We start from the raw sequence: 21,035 nt of genomic DNA, 5'->3' as shown, positions 1-21,035 counted from the left end.
CGGCCGCTCCGCCCGCGCCGCGCCGCGGTTGGCCGCGGCGGGCCGCCGCTGGCACGTCCCGTCCCCGCCCGCCGCGCAGCCGCCGCCATTTTGTGGAGCGGCGGGCGGCAGGCAGGGAGGGAGGCGCGGGCCGCCGCAGCGCCGTGCCCGCCATGCCGTCCGCGCCGCTCCGCGTGGCCGTGGTGTGCTCCAGCAACCAGAACCGCAGCATGGAGGCGCACAACATCCTCAGGTAACCGCTGCTGCCCGGTTCATCATGCCCGCCGTGCGCTGTCAGGGAGGCGCGGATGGGGCCGCGCTTTGCGGCCCGGCAGGCCCGTGGTTGCGGTACAGCGCCTTGCCTTCACCCTGCCTTCGTCCCGCTCGCACCCGCTTTTCACCTCGCCGACACTTTGCTTGTACGGCCTTTTCACCCCCGCTTTTACACGCTTTTTGCCCCGTTTTCAGCTCGCCTCCTCCGCGCCCCGCTCCAGGCCGCGGTCGGGGTCCGGCCCTGCCTGACGGGGCTGAGGCAGCGCTGGAAACACGGGCTGGGCACTTGGGTGGAGCAGGGCCTGTGGCTCGGCGTGTGGAAACTTAAATAGCCCCTTTTCCCTGTTTTTGGTTTTTTCCCCCATTTTTTTTTTCTTTTTTTTTCTTTTTCTTGAGCCCATCTGAAAGAGGCCCACAGGGAAGCCGGAGAGGGTCTCTTCGTCAGCAGCCGGAGTGATAAGACAAGAGAGTGAAAGAGGAAATTTAGGTTAGATGTTAAGAAGAAATTTTTTTCAGTGTGGTAAAAAGGGGTGGTAAGACGCTGGCACAGGGAGATCGTGGCTGTCCCATCCCTCCAAGTGTCCAAGGCAAGGTTAGGACAGAACTTGGATCAGCCTGGGGTGGTGGAAGGTGTTGGGTTTTTAGGTCCCTTCCCATCCCTTATCATTCTGTGAAGACTGAACCACTCTGTGCCCTAAAAAGGAGCCCTTTCCTCTCACAGGAAAACCAGAACATTCGGTTCAGAATGCTAAATGTCTTTGAGATTATGAGTGTTAATCTGTTTAGCACTCCCAGTGCTCTCAGCTTGGCTGCAGAGGTGAGATGGGAGACTTGGGACGGACGGACGGACAGGAGAGACCTGATCTGCCTGAAATCGTGTCCCTAAATCCTCCCCTTGCGCTGCAGGAACATGATAACGATGGTCGGGTTTATTTTATTAAAGTTATGCAAAGAAGCACTCACATTAGAAATACACGTTGATGGCATAATAAGCAAAACAACTGTGCATAAGTTGCGTGCTACATGTAAATAAAAATAAAAGCTTTGAAAGGAATAAAGAATAGAAGCATTTGGCCTGGCAGCCATCTTACTGTGACAGCATATCATGCACTTCACGCTCACTCTTGGCACAGGATGTTACCTGTGGCAGTTCTGTGAAAACATCACATTGTTTTTCCTCTAATAATGCTGGAACTGAGTTTTAATTGACAGCTGAGTGTTAAGGACAAAGTTAAATTTACTTCTGATGTCTGGCCTTTTCCTGCCCCTGTGTTTTTGCAGAAATAAATCACTTCCGGTGTGACTGATGTTTGCCAAACGTGGCAGGGGTGGTTTTTAAAAGTGTTCTCCCTTAAGATTTGAATTTAAAAGTAGTAAAACAGCATTTAGAAAACATTTTATTAACATCTTTTGTAGCTACAGCAGCAGTAACATAAATGGCAAAGCAGAGATAAATTGCTGATGCTGCTGTAAAGAAATAACAGCCTTTTTGCCAGTAAACTTCAGGAAAATGTCTTCTGTTGGCTCCAAGCCAGCCTGCCTCACCAGTTCAGGGCAGTGTGTTGCAATGCAGTTGGAAAGAACACATGATTAAAAGAGGAAGAAGCTGAGGAATTACAAAACTTCAAGGTATTTTGTTAGTGGATGACAAGACTTTAAAAACTCAAATTCTTTGTGCTGTCGAAAAACAAAGCCTGGGGTCCAGCATTCAGTGTGTTTTGTAATTAACCAAGTTTTAAACACTTTGTTCTAATTTTCCAGCAGAAGTCAGGCTGAAGGTCTGTCTGGAGTTTGTTGATAGAGTAAGAGCCATCACCGGGGAGCAGGAGGAGCAGTGCAGAAAGCCAAAAGCTGCCAGGCTGGCTGTGTGTAACCCGCCCTCGGTCAGCCCTTACTCACCCTGCATTATTTAAATGCTTTTGCAGCCTCTGCTGGGGTGGGGTGAGGTGAGAAGAGAAGCAGAGCAGGTCTGGGTGCTGTGTAAGCCCTGCACAGCAATAACAAAAACATCCTCCTGTTGCAAACACAAATCCACAGATCAACTCCACCCCAGCCGAAACCAGCACGTTCTACAAGTGATACTGTCTTTTATTTTATGCTTTGTCCTAAAACATGTAGACTCAGGCCATGGTTCTCCCTCAGAGGAGGAAGGCAGGAGGGTAAATCTCTTTCAGCCAGACTTTTTTATGCAGCAACTTCCACATTTCTGTTTGCTTGGTAGTACCCTGATGGCTTTGGAAGGAAGTTACTGTGTTCAAGTTCTCTGGGTCACTTACTGGCAATAAAAATTTCTAAAATGGTGATACACACTGCTGCCACATATTCCTTGTTGTAGAAAGCTGACTTTTAGGAAGTTAGTATTAACATGAGATCTTAGCGGCAGCAAGAAAATTAAAATATTGCAACCCCTTTATCAAAAAGTTCTCATATTAATGTTAAGAAAACTTAAGTTGTTTCCAGAAGTTGTTACTCACAGCTTCTCTCCTGGCATCACCTGTCAACACCAAAGTACAGGGAGGGATTGACATCTGTATTGCCTAATTTAAGAAATCCTAAATTAATAACCCCCCAAGAAGGGGATATTTTCACATTATCAAAGCACATTTGACAGCTTAGTAGTGATGATGTAAATTACAAGTTGCTAGTAAAGTGAGTTAACAATGCTTTTGTCCTGTTCTGTCCTGCTGTTCAGCAGTGTGGGCTTATTTTGGGGGGTATATTTTTATATTGATTGGGTGGCATAAGGTATTTTTAAAGTAGCCTACAAGGGTTGCTGGTTATTTTCCTGCCACCTCTTCTGGAAAGGGATGTGGTAAAATCAGTGATTTGTCCCTGAAAACCTTCCCCACTCTTGAGTGCAGTGGCACTGCAGGATTTATTGCATTTGCTTTAATATTTAGCAATATTTCCTACAGCCATTGGAAAGAGAGGCTGTGCTGTTAGGAACATAAAATAAACTGAAAAGCTATTCAATAAGAATATGTGAGATCCCCAGATAAGAGTGAAATAGAAGTGTAGACAAAAGTTCATGTCTCAAGCTGCACAGGTGATGATTATTTTTCCTGTCAGTGCCTGGAACTGAGTGATCCCAGTGAAGTCTCTGATTTCAGAATTATTTTCAGTGAGCTCTGAGAGCCTGTGGAGGGAAGTGCTCAGGGGCACTTGAGTGATCCTTTGTGATGAGCTTTGGACTGAAATGAGATCTGGGCAGTGACTCACTTTGTCCTTAACACATGGTAGTTTATCAGCTTAATAATATTCATAGAAAACAACTTCCTGAAATATACTCATTATTAGTCTGGTAAAGTTTAAGCTCACATTTTCAGAATATAGTCTCTTAGTCTGTTTTGCTCTTTACTTTTTGTGCCAAAGCTCATTTTTTTTCCATCTTCTGGGTAATTTTACCAGGTCAAAACCAAACCCATTGTTTTGTAGGAATTGTTCCTTTTTCCAGATGTGCCACATGTCCACAGACACCTGAGGATTCACTACACTGGATGTATCCAGCTCTTTAATAAAAGCTGAATAATATTTAATAAAAGCTCCTGACTGATGGCTCTCTGCAGGCATTTTTCCATCTCCTGTGCCCCAGTTGTTGCAAGAAACGTGTTGGAATGTTTTTTGGAATATTTTATTGTAGCTGGGGTGTAAATATTGACACTACCACTGACCAAGGTACAAAGCATGAAATTCCATGTGAAGAACTCATATTCCAGCTAGTCAAGGAAATAATTTTGAATGGGTCATGGTCCTCAGAGGCACAAATTTTTGATGTGTTAAATGCCAAAGATTTCAAATTGGCTTTGTATGAAATCATGCAAACTTCAGGACATCTGCAGGAATTGGAGGTGGAGGTTTTAATGTGTGTGATCCAAGCAGATCTGTTTTAAAGAATAATGTTAAAGAAAATAAAGGGAACCATGGATGAAAAGATCAAATTGAAACATGAATTTTTTAGCACTGCAATTTCTTCTGTACATATGATATCTGTCTTCACATCCAGTAGAAGCAGCAGAATCAAAACTTGGATCTGCAAGTATTGCAGGGAAAATAAATGAACAGTGACTCATAACTGCACCAGTTACATGTGATGGAGGGTTGGGAGGCACAAAGAATTGCACTTTATTCCACTTGTATCCATTTACAGACACCAGTCCTGCAGAAAGAAGCAAAAACTCCTCATGTATCTTGTCTGTTTACAGAAATAGGCACCTATAAATAGTTGCTGGAGGAAAAAGTGTGGGGAAGCAAGAAAAGGGAAAGGAAGGGCTGTGTTCCAGTCAGAGCAGCTGAAGGAAATAAGTGTTGGTAGTTTGAGAGCTGTGTTTGAGGCTGAGTGATCAGTCTCTGCCCAGCAGCATTTGGGATCACTTTGGGGACAGCCTCTGAAGGCAAACAGACAATTGGAGTTGGGGTCTTCTGCTGAATTCCCTTGGATGTGCAGGGAATTCCATGGGGTCAACTCTTGCACTGGGTCCCAGTTTTGCTCACTGCCCTCAGAGGAAAGCACTGCAAATCTGGGGTTGTTTTTGGGGTGTGGGGGCACAGGCACTGGGTAGTTCACTTGCTTTTTGTTTTAAATCGTTCACTGCATTCAGTCTCTGCTAAAATCACTCATGCTGAAAGTGTGAGTCCTTAAAAAAATAATTATCTCCTGGTCTTGCTGTTGCAAGTTAGGTTTTCATCACAGACCCAAATGTTTCAACCTTCTGGGTGATGGCAACAGTATTTTACCATGTAACTTTTGTCCATTAGACCACCAGAAAATCTCTTTTTGTCCCATTATTCAATAGATTGCTGTATGTTTAATATTACTGAAGGAGGTGTTGAGGTTTGAGTATTTCAGTTAAACAGCAAGAACATTTTGGCATTACTCCTAAAGACAAGCAGGTTCCTGCTTTTTTTTTTTTTTTTTTTTTTTAATTAATTATAACTATTAACCAAGTAGTTGTTCATAAGAATGGAATGAAGAAATCCCTGGTTTGGCCAAGAGTTTTAGAGAGCAGCAGCAGAACATCTGCCCCACTTGTGTAAAGGTAGTTGCACTGTATGGCTTTCAGTGGCAGGCACACAAACGTTTGTCCTGGGCTAATTAAATTGCACTTTGGGCAACAAAGTGAGAAGAATAATGCAGTTAGGCCAACAGTCTCAGCAGGACACTTAAGTATTGATCAGTCAGTACAGTTAGTTATTTGTATCAAGAGAAAACCATCTTTGTCTGTGTTGTCACCAGTACAAAACGTATTTGTTGCAAATCCAGGATGTCTAAAAGCAAGAGTGACATTTCCAAATAGCTCTGTCCCATAATTGTAAGAAAATTCCTGTCAAGTAGAGGTGCTTTTCTTGAAATGGTGTGTGAATTTAGATTGTAACTGCAAGGAAAATGCACAGTGGGTACTCTGGGCAATTTGGTTGCTCAGCTGGCTTACCTTTAGAATTTTAGCTGCTGGCTAAGAGGTGTTTTTAAAATTCACTCTAATATTCTTCATCACTTTAAAAATTAAAGTCCATCCAGTGTAACTGTCTTCTCCCCCCTTCCCTTGTGTCTTTCAGCAAACGAGGATTCAGCGTCCGATCCTTTGGCACAGGGACTCACGTGAAACTGCCAGGACCAGCCCCGGACAAGCCAAATGTTTATGACTTCAAAACAACATATGATCAGATGTACAATGATCTGCTTAGGAAAGACAAAGAACTGTATCCCTGTGGCATGGCCTCTTTAAAAAATCCAGTGTGGTTCATCCTTGAAAGGTGTAATTCATTATTTGGCATTAAGAATCTCTAGAGTTGCTTGGCTGGCGAACTTTAAATGATTTAAGTTTATAGGAGGTTTTTTTTTTTAAAACAGTGGGCCTCTAATGCTCCCATGTAAGTTGTTACCCAGTTCCAATGCACACATTCCAAATGCTCTTTTGTAGTGTGTTACCATGTTTAGCTCTTGAATGAACACATCAATACCCTCAGAATGTCCATTGCCTCCCCTGCACTGTGGATCCTTCTCAGTGCAAAGACTGTCCTGAGTATGGATTGGGAAGAGCGACCACCTCGACTTTAATGTTTATTTAGCTCAGACAAACCGCCAGGTAAGGCTTACAGAATACTTTCTCTGGGAGAGAGGATGCCTTTCATTAAAGAGCTCACCCTTCTCACTGAGGATTTTGTGATATGTGATTTGCTCTGTGCACCGAGAAAAAATAACTCTGTAGTTTGTTTTAAAGAATGAACAGAGGAGAGCCCAGTAACATTTAATCCTGGAGAGCAGAGGTGTTCAGGGTTAGGCACACTACTAAAAATGTCCCAGCTGCATTATTTTAAAATACCTGTACTTAAAGTTGACTTTTTAAATAAGAAAACCCACAAACAAAACTTGGGGAACTCATTCTAGATGTTTTTTCAACAAGGATCCTTTTTTTTTTTTTTTTTTTTTAAAGTTCAAAATGTAGGATTTAGTCATAATATGTCACATATGATGTGCTGGTTTATTTGATTTTTTTTTTTATCCCTCTGCCTATAGAGAAAAGGAAAATCTTGCAAACCCATCTTAATGAGGTATGCCATATCCATATCCTGATTAAAAGAACTGCTTAAAAGAAAATTCCTTGAACTGAGAATTAATTTTAACAAGCACCAACGACTTGAGATTCCTTTTTTGAATTCTTCACTGCTGTGTGTGCTGAATATGGCAGTACTTAAGAAAAAAAACTCAAAAAAACCAACAGGAAGCCAACCTGTTTCCCCCCTCTCAGCATGATTTGGAGTCACCATTGTGGTTCTGCTCCATTCTTTGCTGTGTTCCCCAAATATATTTGCAGTGTAACAGTTAAACCTCTTCTCAAGATAAAGGAGGTTTAAACAAAAGCCACTGCAAGGGAAATAGGGCAATGGCAAAATGCCTCTGTGACTTTGCTTTTTTGATTCTCAGATAATTTAAGGTTTTCAGACTGAAGACTGGCAGCACAGAAAGCAACTCCATTTCCAGAAGTGGGTTTTGAGGGTAAAGATTTTAACCAGAACCAGACCTGCTCTCATCAGCGAGTTGTGGAATAGATTTTTTTGTGTCCCAGGGGCTCTCAGTTCTGTTGGGTGAGCATAACTTCAGAGAGGGGATGGGGATTACCTGTGGGGTGGGGGGGCTGCTCTCCTCATGGGCTTGGAGTGTGGTTGGGCTGGGGGTACAAAAGGAGGGGTGGTTCCATATGATTGAGCTGCTTATTCTGTTTCCCAGCCTTGCTTTCATCATCTGTAGCCTGAAATTTCCAGTCTTGCTGCCAACACCCTGCTTGTTCCCACATCCCACCGAGGAGACACCTGAGGTTTGAGTGCTCTCCTTGCAGGCACTGTGGACACCAGATGCTCAGTGACACTGTGGCTGTGAGGGAAAATCCTCTGCCCAAACAAACATCCCCCAGGTTCAGAAAGCAGTGGCCTCAAACCAAAACGAGCTGCTGCACTGCTGGACCTCACTCAGAGCAAGGTTAAGGTTGTGTTAGAGAGAAGAGATGGCTGAACCTCTACTGCTCACTTGAGAAGAGGGGGAACAACTGTTAAAAACCCACTCTGCAGAGATTAAAAGCACCTTCGTTGCAGTTAATTAGTGAAATATAGAGCACAGGCTCTCATACCTTGAAGGCATATGTTGAATTTCAGCAGCACAGGAATAGGGGATTAATGGAGCCAGGAATACAGATTTGGTTGAGTAGGTGGTTACAGTAGATCTAAAATGGAAGTACTTCAAAGCCTTTTAAGATGTGGCAGTTAAAACTTAGAGTTAAAATAAGTATCAGCATCTCCCATTGAATTTTTAGAATGTAGTATTTCAATTCCCTGAGCCCCAGTCGAGGACTGCCCCAAAACCATTTAACAGTGTTCTTTCTAAAACATTCCTGTTATTTCTAGAACAGTAGAGAATTCTGCTCCTGATTAGAGGAAGACACAGCCATGGTCTGTAGTTCCCACACACCACCTTGTATTTGCATATGTAACCCACCTTTCCCACATTAGGATTATTTGTCCTTATCATTACTTGCCCCTTACAACTCTGTGAAGGGGTTTGAGGACATAATTCTAATTCTGTGGTAGTGACCTTAAAGCTGAAATAAAAATAGAGCAAAGCTGCTGATGAGCTTTGCCTTCAAGTGAAGGCAGAAACTAGTCAAGGGTGAAACTTGCTAAACAGTTTAAATTGAAACTCAGTTTAAATCTTCAGCAGCAGTTGATGTTGTGCCCAGGGATAGGAGCTGTTCAAATGGAAATTTGGCCAGAATTCTGCAGGAATTGCTCCTGGGTTCTTTATCAATGTGAGTAACTCCATGGCTGATTCTTTCCTCAACACTGGTGTGTCTGTGACCCTCACATTAAAGATGATTTTCACAGATGGGGTATTTTTAATTAGGGTTTCTAGGCACCTACCCTGCAAGCTTGGCCTCCCGCTCTGTTCCTGGCATTTTTTACCTCCTCTTAATTTGACCTCCCTAACTTCAGATAGGATTCCAGTTTTAGCTCCTTAGCTCCACGAGGTTATAAAATTGAAGGGAGGGTGGAAAATGTGTCCTGAAGAAGTTCCTAAAGCTGCTTCAGTTAGGAGGAAATTTGCAGAAATGAAGAAGAGCTCGGTGCACCTCCCTTGAAGACATTGATTGTTTTCTGTAAAAAAAAACAAAACCCAAAAGGTAGTGCCAATCTTGGTGGTGGGATCTAGCTTTAACTCTGTGAACTCCATATTGAAGTTGGATGCCCATATGATTTTTTATATGTAGCTCAGTCTTGAGGAGTAATTGACCTAAATTCTACTTCAGGTAAGCTCTTCATGCATGTATTTATCTTACATTTTCATCTGGTTTTTCTTCATGGATTTTGAACTGCTAAGCACTTGTCATCTTCTCTGCTGAGCTGTCATTCCAGTGTTCAGCAGGAGATCTGTGTCTCTGGAAGCCACTTTGGAATGTTTAATTTAGATCTGTTGAAGGATTTTTTTTTTTTTTTTTTTTTGGTTGTTGTTGAGTTTGAGTATTTTCTTCTTTTTTTTTTTTTTTAAGCCTAACCTTGCAAGAGCTAAAACCAGTTGAAATCATGGCCAGTGTGTCAGTGGCAAAACTTCTTCCAAAAGCAGAGCAGTACAAGTCTCATTTTCTTTCTTACCATGTCTTACAAAGCACTTCAGTGCTGCTAGAAATAGAGAGCAGGGATGAGGATGGAAAGAAAGTGTTTAAACTGGATTTAAACAGGCTTCTGAGAGGCACATTTCTGCAAATCAACATGCTTCCAGCCACAGGCTGCTTTCCAATCCCTTTTTCTCAGTGAAGGATTGTTAAGACCAAAATGCTTCACAGGATCTTGGGCCTTTCAAAGGCAGCAAATTTTCAGTACTTCTTCATCTGCCTTCTGATCACACTGCCTTTAATCTTGGCTTCATTCGCATTAAAAACGAAATACATTGAATTATTAAAAATATATGAGCTGGATATGTATTATTTAAATATTATTTTCCTTATGTTTGAGCTGTGGGACATGGTACAAACTACAGACTCTGATCTAATAGCAAATGCTTTTCAACAACATAAAACACCCTTTTCCATCCTGTCTCTTCTGGGTAGTCTGAAAGGTTTGTTTCCTTATCCAAGGTGAGCCCCAGACAGATCTGAGGAATTGTGACTGAAGGATCCAGTGTGAGGCTGATGCCTCTTGTACAATCCTTTCAGAGCTGCAGTGATTTCACTCTTTGGCACTTCCAGCCCAGTTTGAAGGAAGGGAGCGAAGTGACAGTCGATGCTTCTTGCCTTGAAGTTCCCTCCCATTACCACAGAACTTGTGTGCCAGCATTAGGGATGCTTATACTTCTTTTTTCTTTATTCCAAATCAATTCCCTTTTCATTTCAACTGTAATTCTTTAAGCTGGCATTGATTGCAGGCCAGGAATGTTTCCTGCATATCTCATCCAGCGTGGTGCTTTCTCTGCATCCTCCTGGTGCCAAGTGGTCCTACTGTCTCTCAATTGTATTCTCAGGTTTCCCAAATGTGCTAAATGAAATGCTTTAATCGATTTAGGGTTTGAAATGCTTGTGTTTTGCTCTGTCTGAGGTACTTTCAGCTGCAACTGGAAATTCTGAGCTTCCCAGCAGCAGAGGAAGGGTGACAGCAGCAGAAGCCAGTTTGGAAATGGCTGTTGTAGTCCCTGCTTCCCTGGGAAGGGGATGATTCATCCTTTCCCACAGACCTCTCTCAGAGCACTTCCCCCCTCCCAGTCCTGAATTTGCTGCTCATCTCTGGAACCTGGCACTGCTTCCCAGACCTGAGGGAGCAGCCCCAAGTCCCGTTGGAAGGGACATGAAATGTCATCTCGTTCCACCCCTGTCCATGGCAGGAGCACCTGGCACAGACCAGAGCTTTACCCAGCCCTCGCTTGTCTGCTGCTCCTTGCAGTGACTGCAGAAGTGACATCTCCGTGTCACTCGCTGCCAGGTGATCAAACCCTGGATCCCAGCAATCCAAACCAAACTCCAAGTGAACTTCACACTTGGATGGAGTTCACACTCAGCTGTTTAATGGCATAGTCAGACTCAGTGCCACATCCTCGAGTCATCTTGGTACCGTTGTCATTCCTAGTCCCTGCTGTACATCTGTGACATCCCTTCTCCCCCTGTTTGCCACTGGATTGGCCATTCATCTCTCTCTTTTCCCCTCTGGCAGCTGGATCTGCCAATTCTCACCCCAAATACAGCTTGAGCTGCTCAGCACTGATAAATTCTTGTCTGGCACTTGAGCTCAGGGCTAAACTCAAGGTGTTTGCTGCCTTCAGTGATGTGAAGACACTTCACCCTCAGCTTTGGGCTCAGCCAGGCTTCAGTGGTTATTTATATTTGGACCAGCTCCTAGGAGCAGTTGGATTTATCTTTGCAGCTCATGGCTTACAAATGCTGTCTGTCTTTCACTCGAGAAAACGAGTTCAGGTCTTTTGCAGGTCATTCATGCCAGCACAAATGCTGTAGAAATGTCATGGAGCCCAGCTTAGCATCTTCCTGATTATTTTGGATGGCATATTTTAGAATCCCAGACTGGTTTGGGATGGAATGGACTTTAAAGCTCCTCCTGTGCCATGGGCAGGGACACGTTCCACTGTCCCAGGCTGCTCCAAGCCCCATCCAGCCTGGCCTGGAACACTTCAGGGCAGCCACAGCTTCTCTGGGCAACCTGTGCAGGGCCTCCCCACCCTCACAGGAATTTTTTTCCTAATATCCCGTCTTAACCCTGCTCTGTTTCCATTTGAATGCAATAGAATGGTTTAGTATTAAGACTTTATCAAGTTAGGGATCAACAGAAGACTTGTGCACAGTCTCTGGTTTGTTCTAAACTGCAGTTTCGATTCCAAAGTACAGGCATTGTATTAGGCATTTCTTCCTAATATCCCGTCTCACCTTGCTCTGTTTCCATTTGAATCCAATGGAATGGTTCAGCTTAAGACTTTACCAGGTTAGGGACCACCAGAAGACTTGTGAACAATCTGTGGTTTGTTCTAACCTGCCCAGCTCCCATTGCAAAGGACAGGCGTTGTGTTCTCTGGGTGTGGAGTGAAGGCACCATAACCACTGTGCCTGGAAAGTGAAATCTGTGGTGCCTGTGCCCATTTCCAGTCTTTCACTCCCTCCAAAAGGAGCTGGTTCTGAAAGTGGAAGATGCTTGGGCAGCGTCACCCCCCTCACACATTTCATTTAAGGAAATGTCCAGTTCTTTGACAAACTGTAACACAAGGTGTTCTGTTTATAGTGCAGATACTAAAAAATAAATAAGGATGATTTGGAAAAGAGATCTGCAAATGCCATTCGTGCTGGGGTGAGACTCACTTTGCTCTGCTCCTGTTTTCCCAAAGAAGAAATGCAGTGTTTGAGGCTGGTGTCAGCTGCACCAAAGGGAATAATCAGCAGATTTATTTGAAGATGTAGAAGCTTTGGGTGCCAGCCATTATTTTAAAGATTAATTTTTTTTCCCCTAAAACGAGTGTGTACATTTTAGCAAGTATCATTTGCCCAATTAGGTTTAAGAAATTGGCTTTTATATTTTCAGGAATTGCCTGGGTTGGAAGGGACCTTAAATGTCATCTCATTCCACCCCTGTCCATGGCAGGAGCACCTGGCATAGACCAGGATGTTCAGAGCTTCACCCAGACTGGCCTTGGACACTTCAAGGGATAGGAATTTTAGATCTGTATAATTAATTTCTATATCCAAACACTTCCAGCTCAAATCACTTGTGAGCTTCAGCTTCACATGGGAGTTAAAAGGAAATTTACTGAATACTTAGCTGAGTAAGATAATTTTATCGTATAGGATAGAGACTTGACTCTCTTGGCCATCCCTAGGTTGGTGCTTGTGGCTAGAAGTGGGTTTTGGGTCCTGTCAAGGACAAATAATGATAAAATTTGGAGGGGGCAGGGATGTTTGAAAGGTAAGGAATGGTTACCCAGATGTCTGGAGCAGGGACCCATCAATTGGATGGTAAAAAGGCATTTCTGGTGTCCATGGCAGGAATTTTAAATTTAGGTAACAAAACCAGTGAAAGCTTTAAGGGTTTACCTAAACATTTTTTATTTAATGAATCTTCATCACTAGTATGAGATAACCTTAGCTAAAAGGAGAGAATGCACCATCAGTAATAGAAATTCTCCATGAGAATGAGCAACAATGCTGTGCCTGTTGGAAAAACCCAACTTTTGTGGTGCAACATCTCCTTTTTATGTCAAGCCTTTCCACTGCTGAGATGTCCTGCCTAAATTCCATCACACTGTGATCCTGTTTGGCACAGTTATTCTATTAAAGGTGAAATCTGAATTGGACTCTGGAGAAATGTGGTGGATTTCCTCTGCCAAGAGTTAGGTGAAAGGAAATGTGGGCAAGGTCTGGTGTCCTCCTGGGCTTGGCAGGGCTACAAAATGTGACAGCACAGAAAACCAGGGGGAATTCTGTCCTGAAAAGAGCAGGGATGCACAGGACAGGGAGTGTGGAGTTAAAATCTCTTGGGACTTAAATGACCCAACACCTGCCAGTGTGGTGGAAACCATTCATAAGTTGTATCTGCATTCACCTGAGCTCCCAAAAAACTGTGTTATTATTCCTTGGAATAATAATGTGCAGAGCACACCCCCTTCCTGGCTTTTTCCAGGTGAAAAAGATTCCAGGCAACCAAATAGGAAAGCACCATAAAGCTTCACTGCTTCTCCCAGTCTCCTTTTATAGGCAGATGGACCCTTGGAAAAAAAAAAAAAAATAGCTGTAAGTTGGCAGCAGAGCTGGGCTGTGAACAGAAATCTTGTGTGGGTTTGGGAATCTGCGTAATTCTGTCTCCAGGCTCACTCAGGAAAGCGAGGGGACAGATGCCAGCAACATTTTATCCTAGAAAGGGAAAAAAGAGAACCCAAAAAAGTGTGTGGGATGTTGTGGATTTTTTTTTTTTCCCCCTCTTGAAGTGCATGATGTAGAAATGAGGAGTGCAGAGCCCGGGGAGGGCTCCCCTTCCAACTGAGCAAAGCGACGCGGGCAGATGTTGGCATCTCTTGGAAATGGCAGATATTTTGGAAATGGTATTTTGAAAATGCAGTCATTTTCCTGCTCTGCAAATAACCTGAGGTCTGAGATGGCTTCATCCAATTTTTTTTTTTTTTCCCCAAACGTGACAAACCCCAGGAGGGTTCACAGGGGTGCTGGTGTGCAAGAGCTGCTGATGAGATCTTTGGGCTGTAAAGGACAATTCCTTAAGAATGTAAGGAGAAACCTTTTGGGAAAGAAGAGTAAAAAAGGCTTGGGAGTGATGTGGAGAAAAGAAATGCAGCAGAAGTCAGGCTAATTGACAAGATTTAATTGTGGTAAACATCCTATCACTCAGTTCGTGGTGCAAAATTGAAATTACAAGTAGTTGAAGTGCAGTGATGCAGACACAGAGAACAACTGAATCTATTTCCAACATGAAGTAGACTCTTGTAGGTAGAAACCAGGTTTAATTTTTAATATAAGTTAAACATTTGAAGGATTTAAAAGCTTTGGAGGCTGTTTGCTTGAGCAGGAGCACTGTGAGCACACAGGTGCACATCTGGGCAGCAGAATTGCAGCTCCTGCTAAAAGGTAGGCAGGAAATTATTTGTCCTTTGTTGCAAAAATAGTAGGAGTGTTTTCTGAAAAGAAATACCTGTCTGTCACTTTTTCAGCAAGCCCAGATGACCTCTTACATATTGCTACAAATGCTGGAAATTGTTTTATTCTCAGAATTGTTATCTCGAGAAATTACAGGCTGTTATCTTTATTGTTACACTGTAAAAATATCTACTTAAATGGCTAAAAATACAGCTGTGGTAAAGTCAGGCAGAGATGCATCCCCTTCCAGGCTTCTCAATCCAAACCTTTCCTGGTAGTACCAATTTACCCCCAAAACTTTCCCCTCAGAGGTTTTTGGTTTGACTCCAGCCAGCAGATCTATGTGACAGTCAAGCCTGGAGCGCTCCCAATGGAAGTGCACATCCCACAAGGGTGGAAAACAGTGGGATTAGAGAATCCTGCCTGGAAAAGGGGCTCCAGGATGTAAAATGTAAAAGCCTCAAGGTTACAGCAGCAGCATAAATATAGCTCCCAAGCAGCATCACAGATTCCTTTCACACAGTGATGAAGCTCTGACAGGCATAAAGTCAGTGCTTTTCTTCATTCCTCCCCATTTATGCATCTCAGGATATTTTTATGGGATGTGCTTCTGTGGTTTCTTTGGCTTCCTTTGGAGTTTCAGTTGCATAAATCCACATTTCCAGGTGCAGGTGGCACCTGAAACACCTTGGGATGGCCTTTGAAGAGTGAGGAGCAGTGGCTGAAAGGAATGTAGGACATCCTGCTCACAGAACAGCACAGCCTGGGGGGTCGGGGTATTTATGGATACAAAAATAGTTGCCCAAGCAAAGTTCATCTTCTTTTAAAGCTGTGGTGCCACTGACAGGTCTGTGAAAAGCAGCTGCATGATGGGGGTCACACTCACCTTAGGAATCTCTTTAGTGCTCACTGATTTTTAGATTTGCAACCAGAATATTTTATTTTAAAGATAACGTTCATAATTTACCTTGTGCTGGTCATTTGCTCCAAACCATAATTTTCCTTCAAGTAAAGATACTTAACTCAAGCTACTTCAGATACACACAGAATGGAATTTTACACATGTTGGACAGAAATAAGAGAATCAAGCCACGACCAGAAAGATTCCAGAACTGCAAAGACGTTTTTGATTTGATCCTAACGTGTGAAGAAAGAGTCTATGATCAAGTAGTAGAAGGTAAGGAGCTTGGACTGATAAATCAAGTTAACTTTGGGTTTTTTTTCCCTCCTCTTTGAAGTCCTCCACAAATCTGGAAACCTTTCCCTCCTCCAGCTACTGGAAAAGCGGTGAGGACAAGAGCTTGCAGTTATTAACGTAGATTTATGCAGCAGAGAAGTGGTGGCTGAGCTCTTGTCCCCAGAAGGTGCTGGCAGCTCCTCAGAGTGTGTGTGCACAGCAAGGGAAATTTAGAGAAATTCCGTGTTTGGTTTGGAAACGTTCATGGAGCTCAGAAGTTGAACAAACCAGGGATGAGCTGACGGAAAAAGGAGTCTGAGCTGCCTTCCCTGCAGGCTTCCTGTGAGCTCCCAAGCACTTTATCCCCATTAAACACCTCTGGGCAAGGGGAGTGAAGCATGGACAGCCTTTAATTTGGCTAATTAAAGTTGAATATTACAGCACTGGGCACATGCTGAGTATTTTCCAAAGGCATGTGGAAAAAAGTCACAAACTGCAGCTCTATTTATCCAGAAAGGTTTTACATATTCAGATGTTTTCCAGGACACCTAATACATAGTTATTAGCTGTGCCCAGTTTGTATTATATCTGTGCCTCTGCTTTTTGGGGGTGAGGGATGGGCTTTGAAACGGCTTGCCCAAAATGAAGGTGCAGGTGGAGGTAGCAGAGAGCAAATTTTGGTGAAAATCCAGGATTAAAAATAATTCAGGATATGTTGGGGAGGCACAAGGGTAACATTGTGCACTTGGAAGAAAAATATTTTGGTTTTCCAGCCTTGTTAGTCAATGGAAGGTGATAAAAATAGAATTTTCTGATGTGATTGTCAGTGCTGAGCTTGCATTCAGAGTGTCGGATGTGCAGGGCTTTTTATAAAAATGAGGTGAGGAAGCTCAAAATGCTTCTTGACTTTTGAGATTCTGGATCTTTAAAGGTTGTCAGAGTAAGAGGAGCAATAACTTCTTTTGAGCAGGGAAAATAAACTGCCATGGCCCTTTCACAAATCTTCCCAAAACCCACCTCTGGTTTTTTGAAATACAAGGTATTATTAAAACAGTAATAAATAAAATATATTATATAAAATACAAGATATAATATGTAAATAAATAATATATTAATATAATTAAATATATAATATATAAAACATAATATAAAACACAATCTATTTCAAAATATTTTTATATATAATATATAAAATAGGCTTTAAAATATATCTTAAAATATAAAATATATCTTTTAAATGTATATATAAAATATGTATTGTATATTTATAAATTAAAATTATTTTATTTTTTATAAAATAATAACACTATAGATATAAATACAATATTAATACAAATATTATATATATTTAATGTAAATAATATAAATATATTTCAATATAAATAATACTATATTGTACAATATACAAAAATAGATATTATATATTTATTAATTCAAAATATTTTAATTTTTATAAAATAAGAATATTAAATAAATAGTAATGTATTATAAAATATTTTATCAACGTTATTATACATTTTTATGAATAATGTATTATAAAATACATTATTAGAAATAATATATAAATCATCATATACCCATGATATATTATGATAATAATATATAAATCATTATATATAATAATATATATTCTTATATATATAAATATATCTTATATATCAATATATATTATAATGTATCTCTCAATATATATAATAATAATATATAATTAATTATTATAAATAGTAATATATGATAAAATAGTTTTATAAAAATATTTATGCAGTACAATTCTATTTATGAAATATGCAATATATAATATTTAATGTAGAATGCAATACATAATATTTAATCTAGAATACAACATAAAAATAATATAAAAATACATAATACAGAATTTATTATTAAGACAACATGAAACAAATTCTAAACAATACTTTGGAAAATTGAAACGTGACAAACACCTGTGCACTTTTATAAATCCGACCAAAACTTTGTGTAAAACGTGACCCCCCCCGTGCTGTGTTGGACGCAGATCTGAACTCGCGGGAGCAGGAGACGTGTCAGCCCGTGCACGTCATCAACGTGGACATCCAGGACAACCACGAGGAGGCCACGCTGGGCGCCTTCCTCATCTGCGAGCTCTGCCAGTGTGTAAGTAGGAGCCACCCCCAGAGCCCTGCTTGGCAAGTCACGGGGCTCTGAAGGAGGGCAGGAGCCTCCGTGGCACGGGAAAGGTAAACCCCTCCCTCCCACTTACCACCATTCCACAATTAAAAGGCTCTCAGGTAAAGATATGGGAATGGGAAATAATAACAGTTCTTTACTAGGAAAAAAACTAAATTTAAAACAATATTAGTACAAACAAGAAATGGGAATGGGAAATAATAACAGTTCTTTACTAGGAAAAAAAACTAAATTTAAAACAATATTAGTACAAACAAGAAATGGAAATGGGAAATAATAACAGTTCTTTGCTAGGAAAAAAAACTAAATTTAAAACAATATTAGTACAAACAAGAAATGGGAATGGGAAATAATAACAGTTCTTTACTAGGAAAAAAACTATATTAAAAAAAATATTAGTACAAACAAGAAATGGGAATGGGAAATAATAACAGTTCTTTACTAGGAAAAAAAACTAAATTAAAAAAAATTATTAGTACAAACAAGATATGGGAATGGGAAATAATAACAGTTCTTTGCTAGGAAAAAAAACCTAAATTAAAAAAAAATTATTAGTACAAACAAGAAATGGGAATGGGAAATAATAACAGTTCTTTACTAGGAAAAAAAACTAAATTTAAAACAATATTAGTACAAACAAGAAATGGGAATGGGAAATAATAACAGTTCTTTACTAGAAAAAAAACTATATTAAAAAAAAATATTAGTACAAACAAGAAATGGGAATGGGAAATAATAACAGTTCTTTACTAGGAAAAAAAACTAAATTAAAAATTAGTACAAACAAAACTAGTGATAGACTCAGAAACCTGACACCGTGGGGAGTCAGGGTGTTGGGAACAGTCCAGTGAAATGGTGGCTGCTCCTCTGGAGGGGCAGATGGAATGCTGCTGGAGCAGGGATCTGGAGTTTTCTCTGGAGTTCTGGTGATGGAGGAGCTGGGCCTGGTCTTCCTCTGGGAATCCAGCAGAGAGGAAGCTGCTCCTCTGGGAATCCAGCAAAGGGCTGCTCTGATGTCCCAGAAATGCTGATTTTATGCAGGTAGGGCTGCTTGGCTCCTCCCTCTGGGCGGAGCATCTCCCCATGGGCTGATGGAACTTTCCCAGCCATGCAGGGAGTCATTAATGGCCCATTAACAGAAGATATCTCCCCTAGGGGAGAGATAAGAAACCTGCCCCACCTCCAACAGATGGCAATAAATCCATGCTTACCTTCCAAGCCAGGACACTGAGTAAACCCAACCATCCACCCAGCTGCTGCTCAAACCTCCTGCCTCCTGCAGCTCTGCAGTGAAATCCAGTCAAAATGCCAATTCCCACATCCTCCTGCTGCTTTTCTGAGCTGTTGGGCAAAGGGGGGAATTGGGCTGAGCTCACGGTTTGCAGAGTTGAACTCCCTTCAAACCAGGTGGGGATTGAAATGGGAGAGTTGCCCCGTGAATCCAAACATCCTTCCAAATTATCTATATTTTATTGTGCCACACCAAACTAAAAAGCAGAATTAAAATGAGCTGTGTCAGTGTGGTGACAGCAAAGTCCTGGGCTCTGTCACACTCCAAGGCTGGGGAGTTCACATCCCAGGCTGCTTCTGGCTCCAGCCTGGCTGATTTATTCTGCTCTCAAGTCCTTCCCAGATCCAAGACACCCAAAAAGGGTTCAAGGAGTTGAAATTTCAGCCTCTGGAACTGTTCTGGAGCCCCTGTTTGTTATCTGGGGAGGAGGGGATGGTGCCCACTCAACAAAGTCCTCCTGAAATGCCACCAGGGTGGGCTGGGATCTGCAGATCAGCAGGAAACAGAGTATTTGTGAATTTGGGGATGCTCAATAAAACGGAATATCTGGGAATTCTCAATAAAACTGAGTATCTGTGCCTTTGGGAATTCTCCATAAAAACAGAATATCTGTGCCTTTGGGAATTCTCAATAGAAACAGAATATCTGTGAATTCTCAATAAAACTGAATATCTGTGCCTTTGGGAATTCTCCATAAAAACAGAATATCTGTGCCTTTGGGAATTCTCAATAGAAACAGAATATCTGTGAATTCTCAATAAAACTGAATATCTGTGCCTTTGGGAATTCTCAATAAAACAGAATATCTGTGCCTTTGGGAATTCTCCATAAAACAGAATATCTGTGCCTTTGGGAATTCTCAATAGAAACAGAATATCTGTGAATTCTCAATAAAACTGAATATCTATGCTTTTGGGAATTCTCAATAAAACAGAATATCTGTGCCTTTGGGAATTCTCCATAAAACAGAATATCTGTGCCTTTGGGAATTCTCAATAAAACAGAATATCTGTGCCTTTGGGAATTCTCAATAGAAACAGAATATCTGTGAATTCTCAATAAAACTGAATATCTATGCTTTTGGGAATTCTCAATAAAACAGAATATCTGTGCCTTTGGGAATTCTCAGTAAAAACAGAATATCTGGGCCTTTGGGAATTCTCAATAAAACAGAATATCTGTGCCTTTGGGAATTCTCCAGAAAAACAGAATATCTGTGAATTCTCAATAAAACTGAATATCTGTGCCTTTGGGATGTTGGGAATCTCAATAAATGCAATGAAGCCCTGCTGGGTACAGCCTGCCCAGTTCCATTTCCCAGTAAACCAAAAATTGGCATTATTAGAGTTTTGTAACCATCAAATCCTTGGAGTTTGGTTGCTCAGGGATTTTTTTCTCTTGCAGATACAGCACACAGAAGACATGGAAAATGAAATAGATGAGCTGTTACAGGAATTTGAAGAGAAAAGTGGAAGGACTTTTCTTCATACTGTCTGCTTTTATTAAAGCACTCTGTCTCTTAGGCCTTAATCCAGATGAGGGAAGCATGTGTTTAAAGTTCTGATTATACTGTATTTTCCTGGAAAATTAATATTGATTTTTTTGTTTGTTTGTTTGTTTAAAAACTCCTTTTCTGTGTCTTTTTTTTTTTTTTTTTTCAGGTATTCTGTCACAGGTAGGCAGAGATACTGGTTGGGCTTGTACATATAAAATGATTAAAAGTATACACAAAGGCCACCTATTTAAAAATTAAAATCAAGTTTTTTTTTCTTTAAATCCTACTTTAATTATTAACAAGTAGGGTTTTAATTATAAAGAGAATGTTTCTTGAACATAAGTTTATATTGTATTTTTCCAGCTTATGGATTTATTTTATTTCAGTTGTGCTTTTTTTTTTTTTTTTATTTTATTTTAATGTGACAGAATGGCTGAACTCTGTGAGGATGTGAATGGAACAATGAAAAAACTGAATATCTGTATATTATTAGCTATAAAGTTGGAAGATCCAATAAAATTGAAAAAAAAAACCTGT

At 41.0% G+C, this 21,035-nt stretch overlaps 1 protein-coding gene across 1 annotated transcript; it reads left to right on the top strand.

The window, feature by feature from the left end:
* The first annotated feature begins 71 nt into the window (after window positions 1-71).
* Window positions 72-21,035, top strand: SSU72 (SSU72 homolog, RNA polymerase II CTD phosphatase). Its single transcript, XM_021529849.2, has 5 exons — window positions 72-232; window positions 5,806-5,949; window positions 15,407-15,546; window positions 17,561-17,679; window positions 20,408-21,035. The coding sequence occupies exons 1-5, from the start codon at window positions 153-155 to the stop codon at window positions 20,507-20,509; spliced, it is 585 nt and encodes a 194-aa protein (XP_021385524.1). The 5' UTR covers window positions 72-152; the 3' UTR covers window positions 20,510-21,035.

Source organism: Lonchura striata, chromosome 24, assembly GCF_046129695.1.
Source record: "Lonchura striata isolate bLonStr1 chromosome 24, bLonStr1.mat, whole genome shotgun sequence".
Lineage (NCBI taxonomy): Eukaryota > Metazoa > Chordata > Aves > Passeriformes > Estrildidae > Lonchura > Lonchura striata.
Note: the sequence above shows the minus strand (reverse complement) of the source record. Positions and strands in the feature narration are given on the sequence as shown.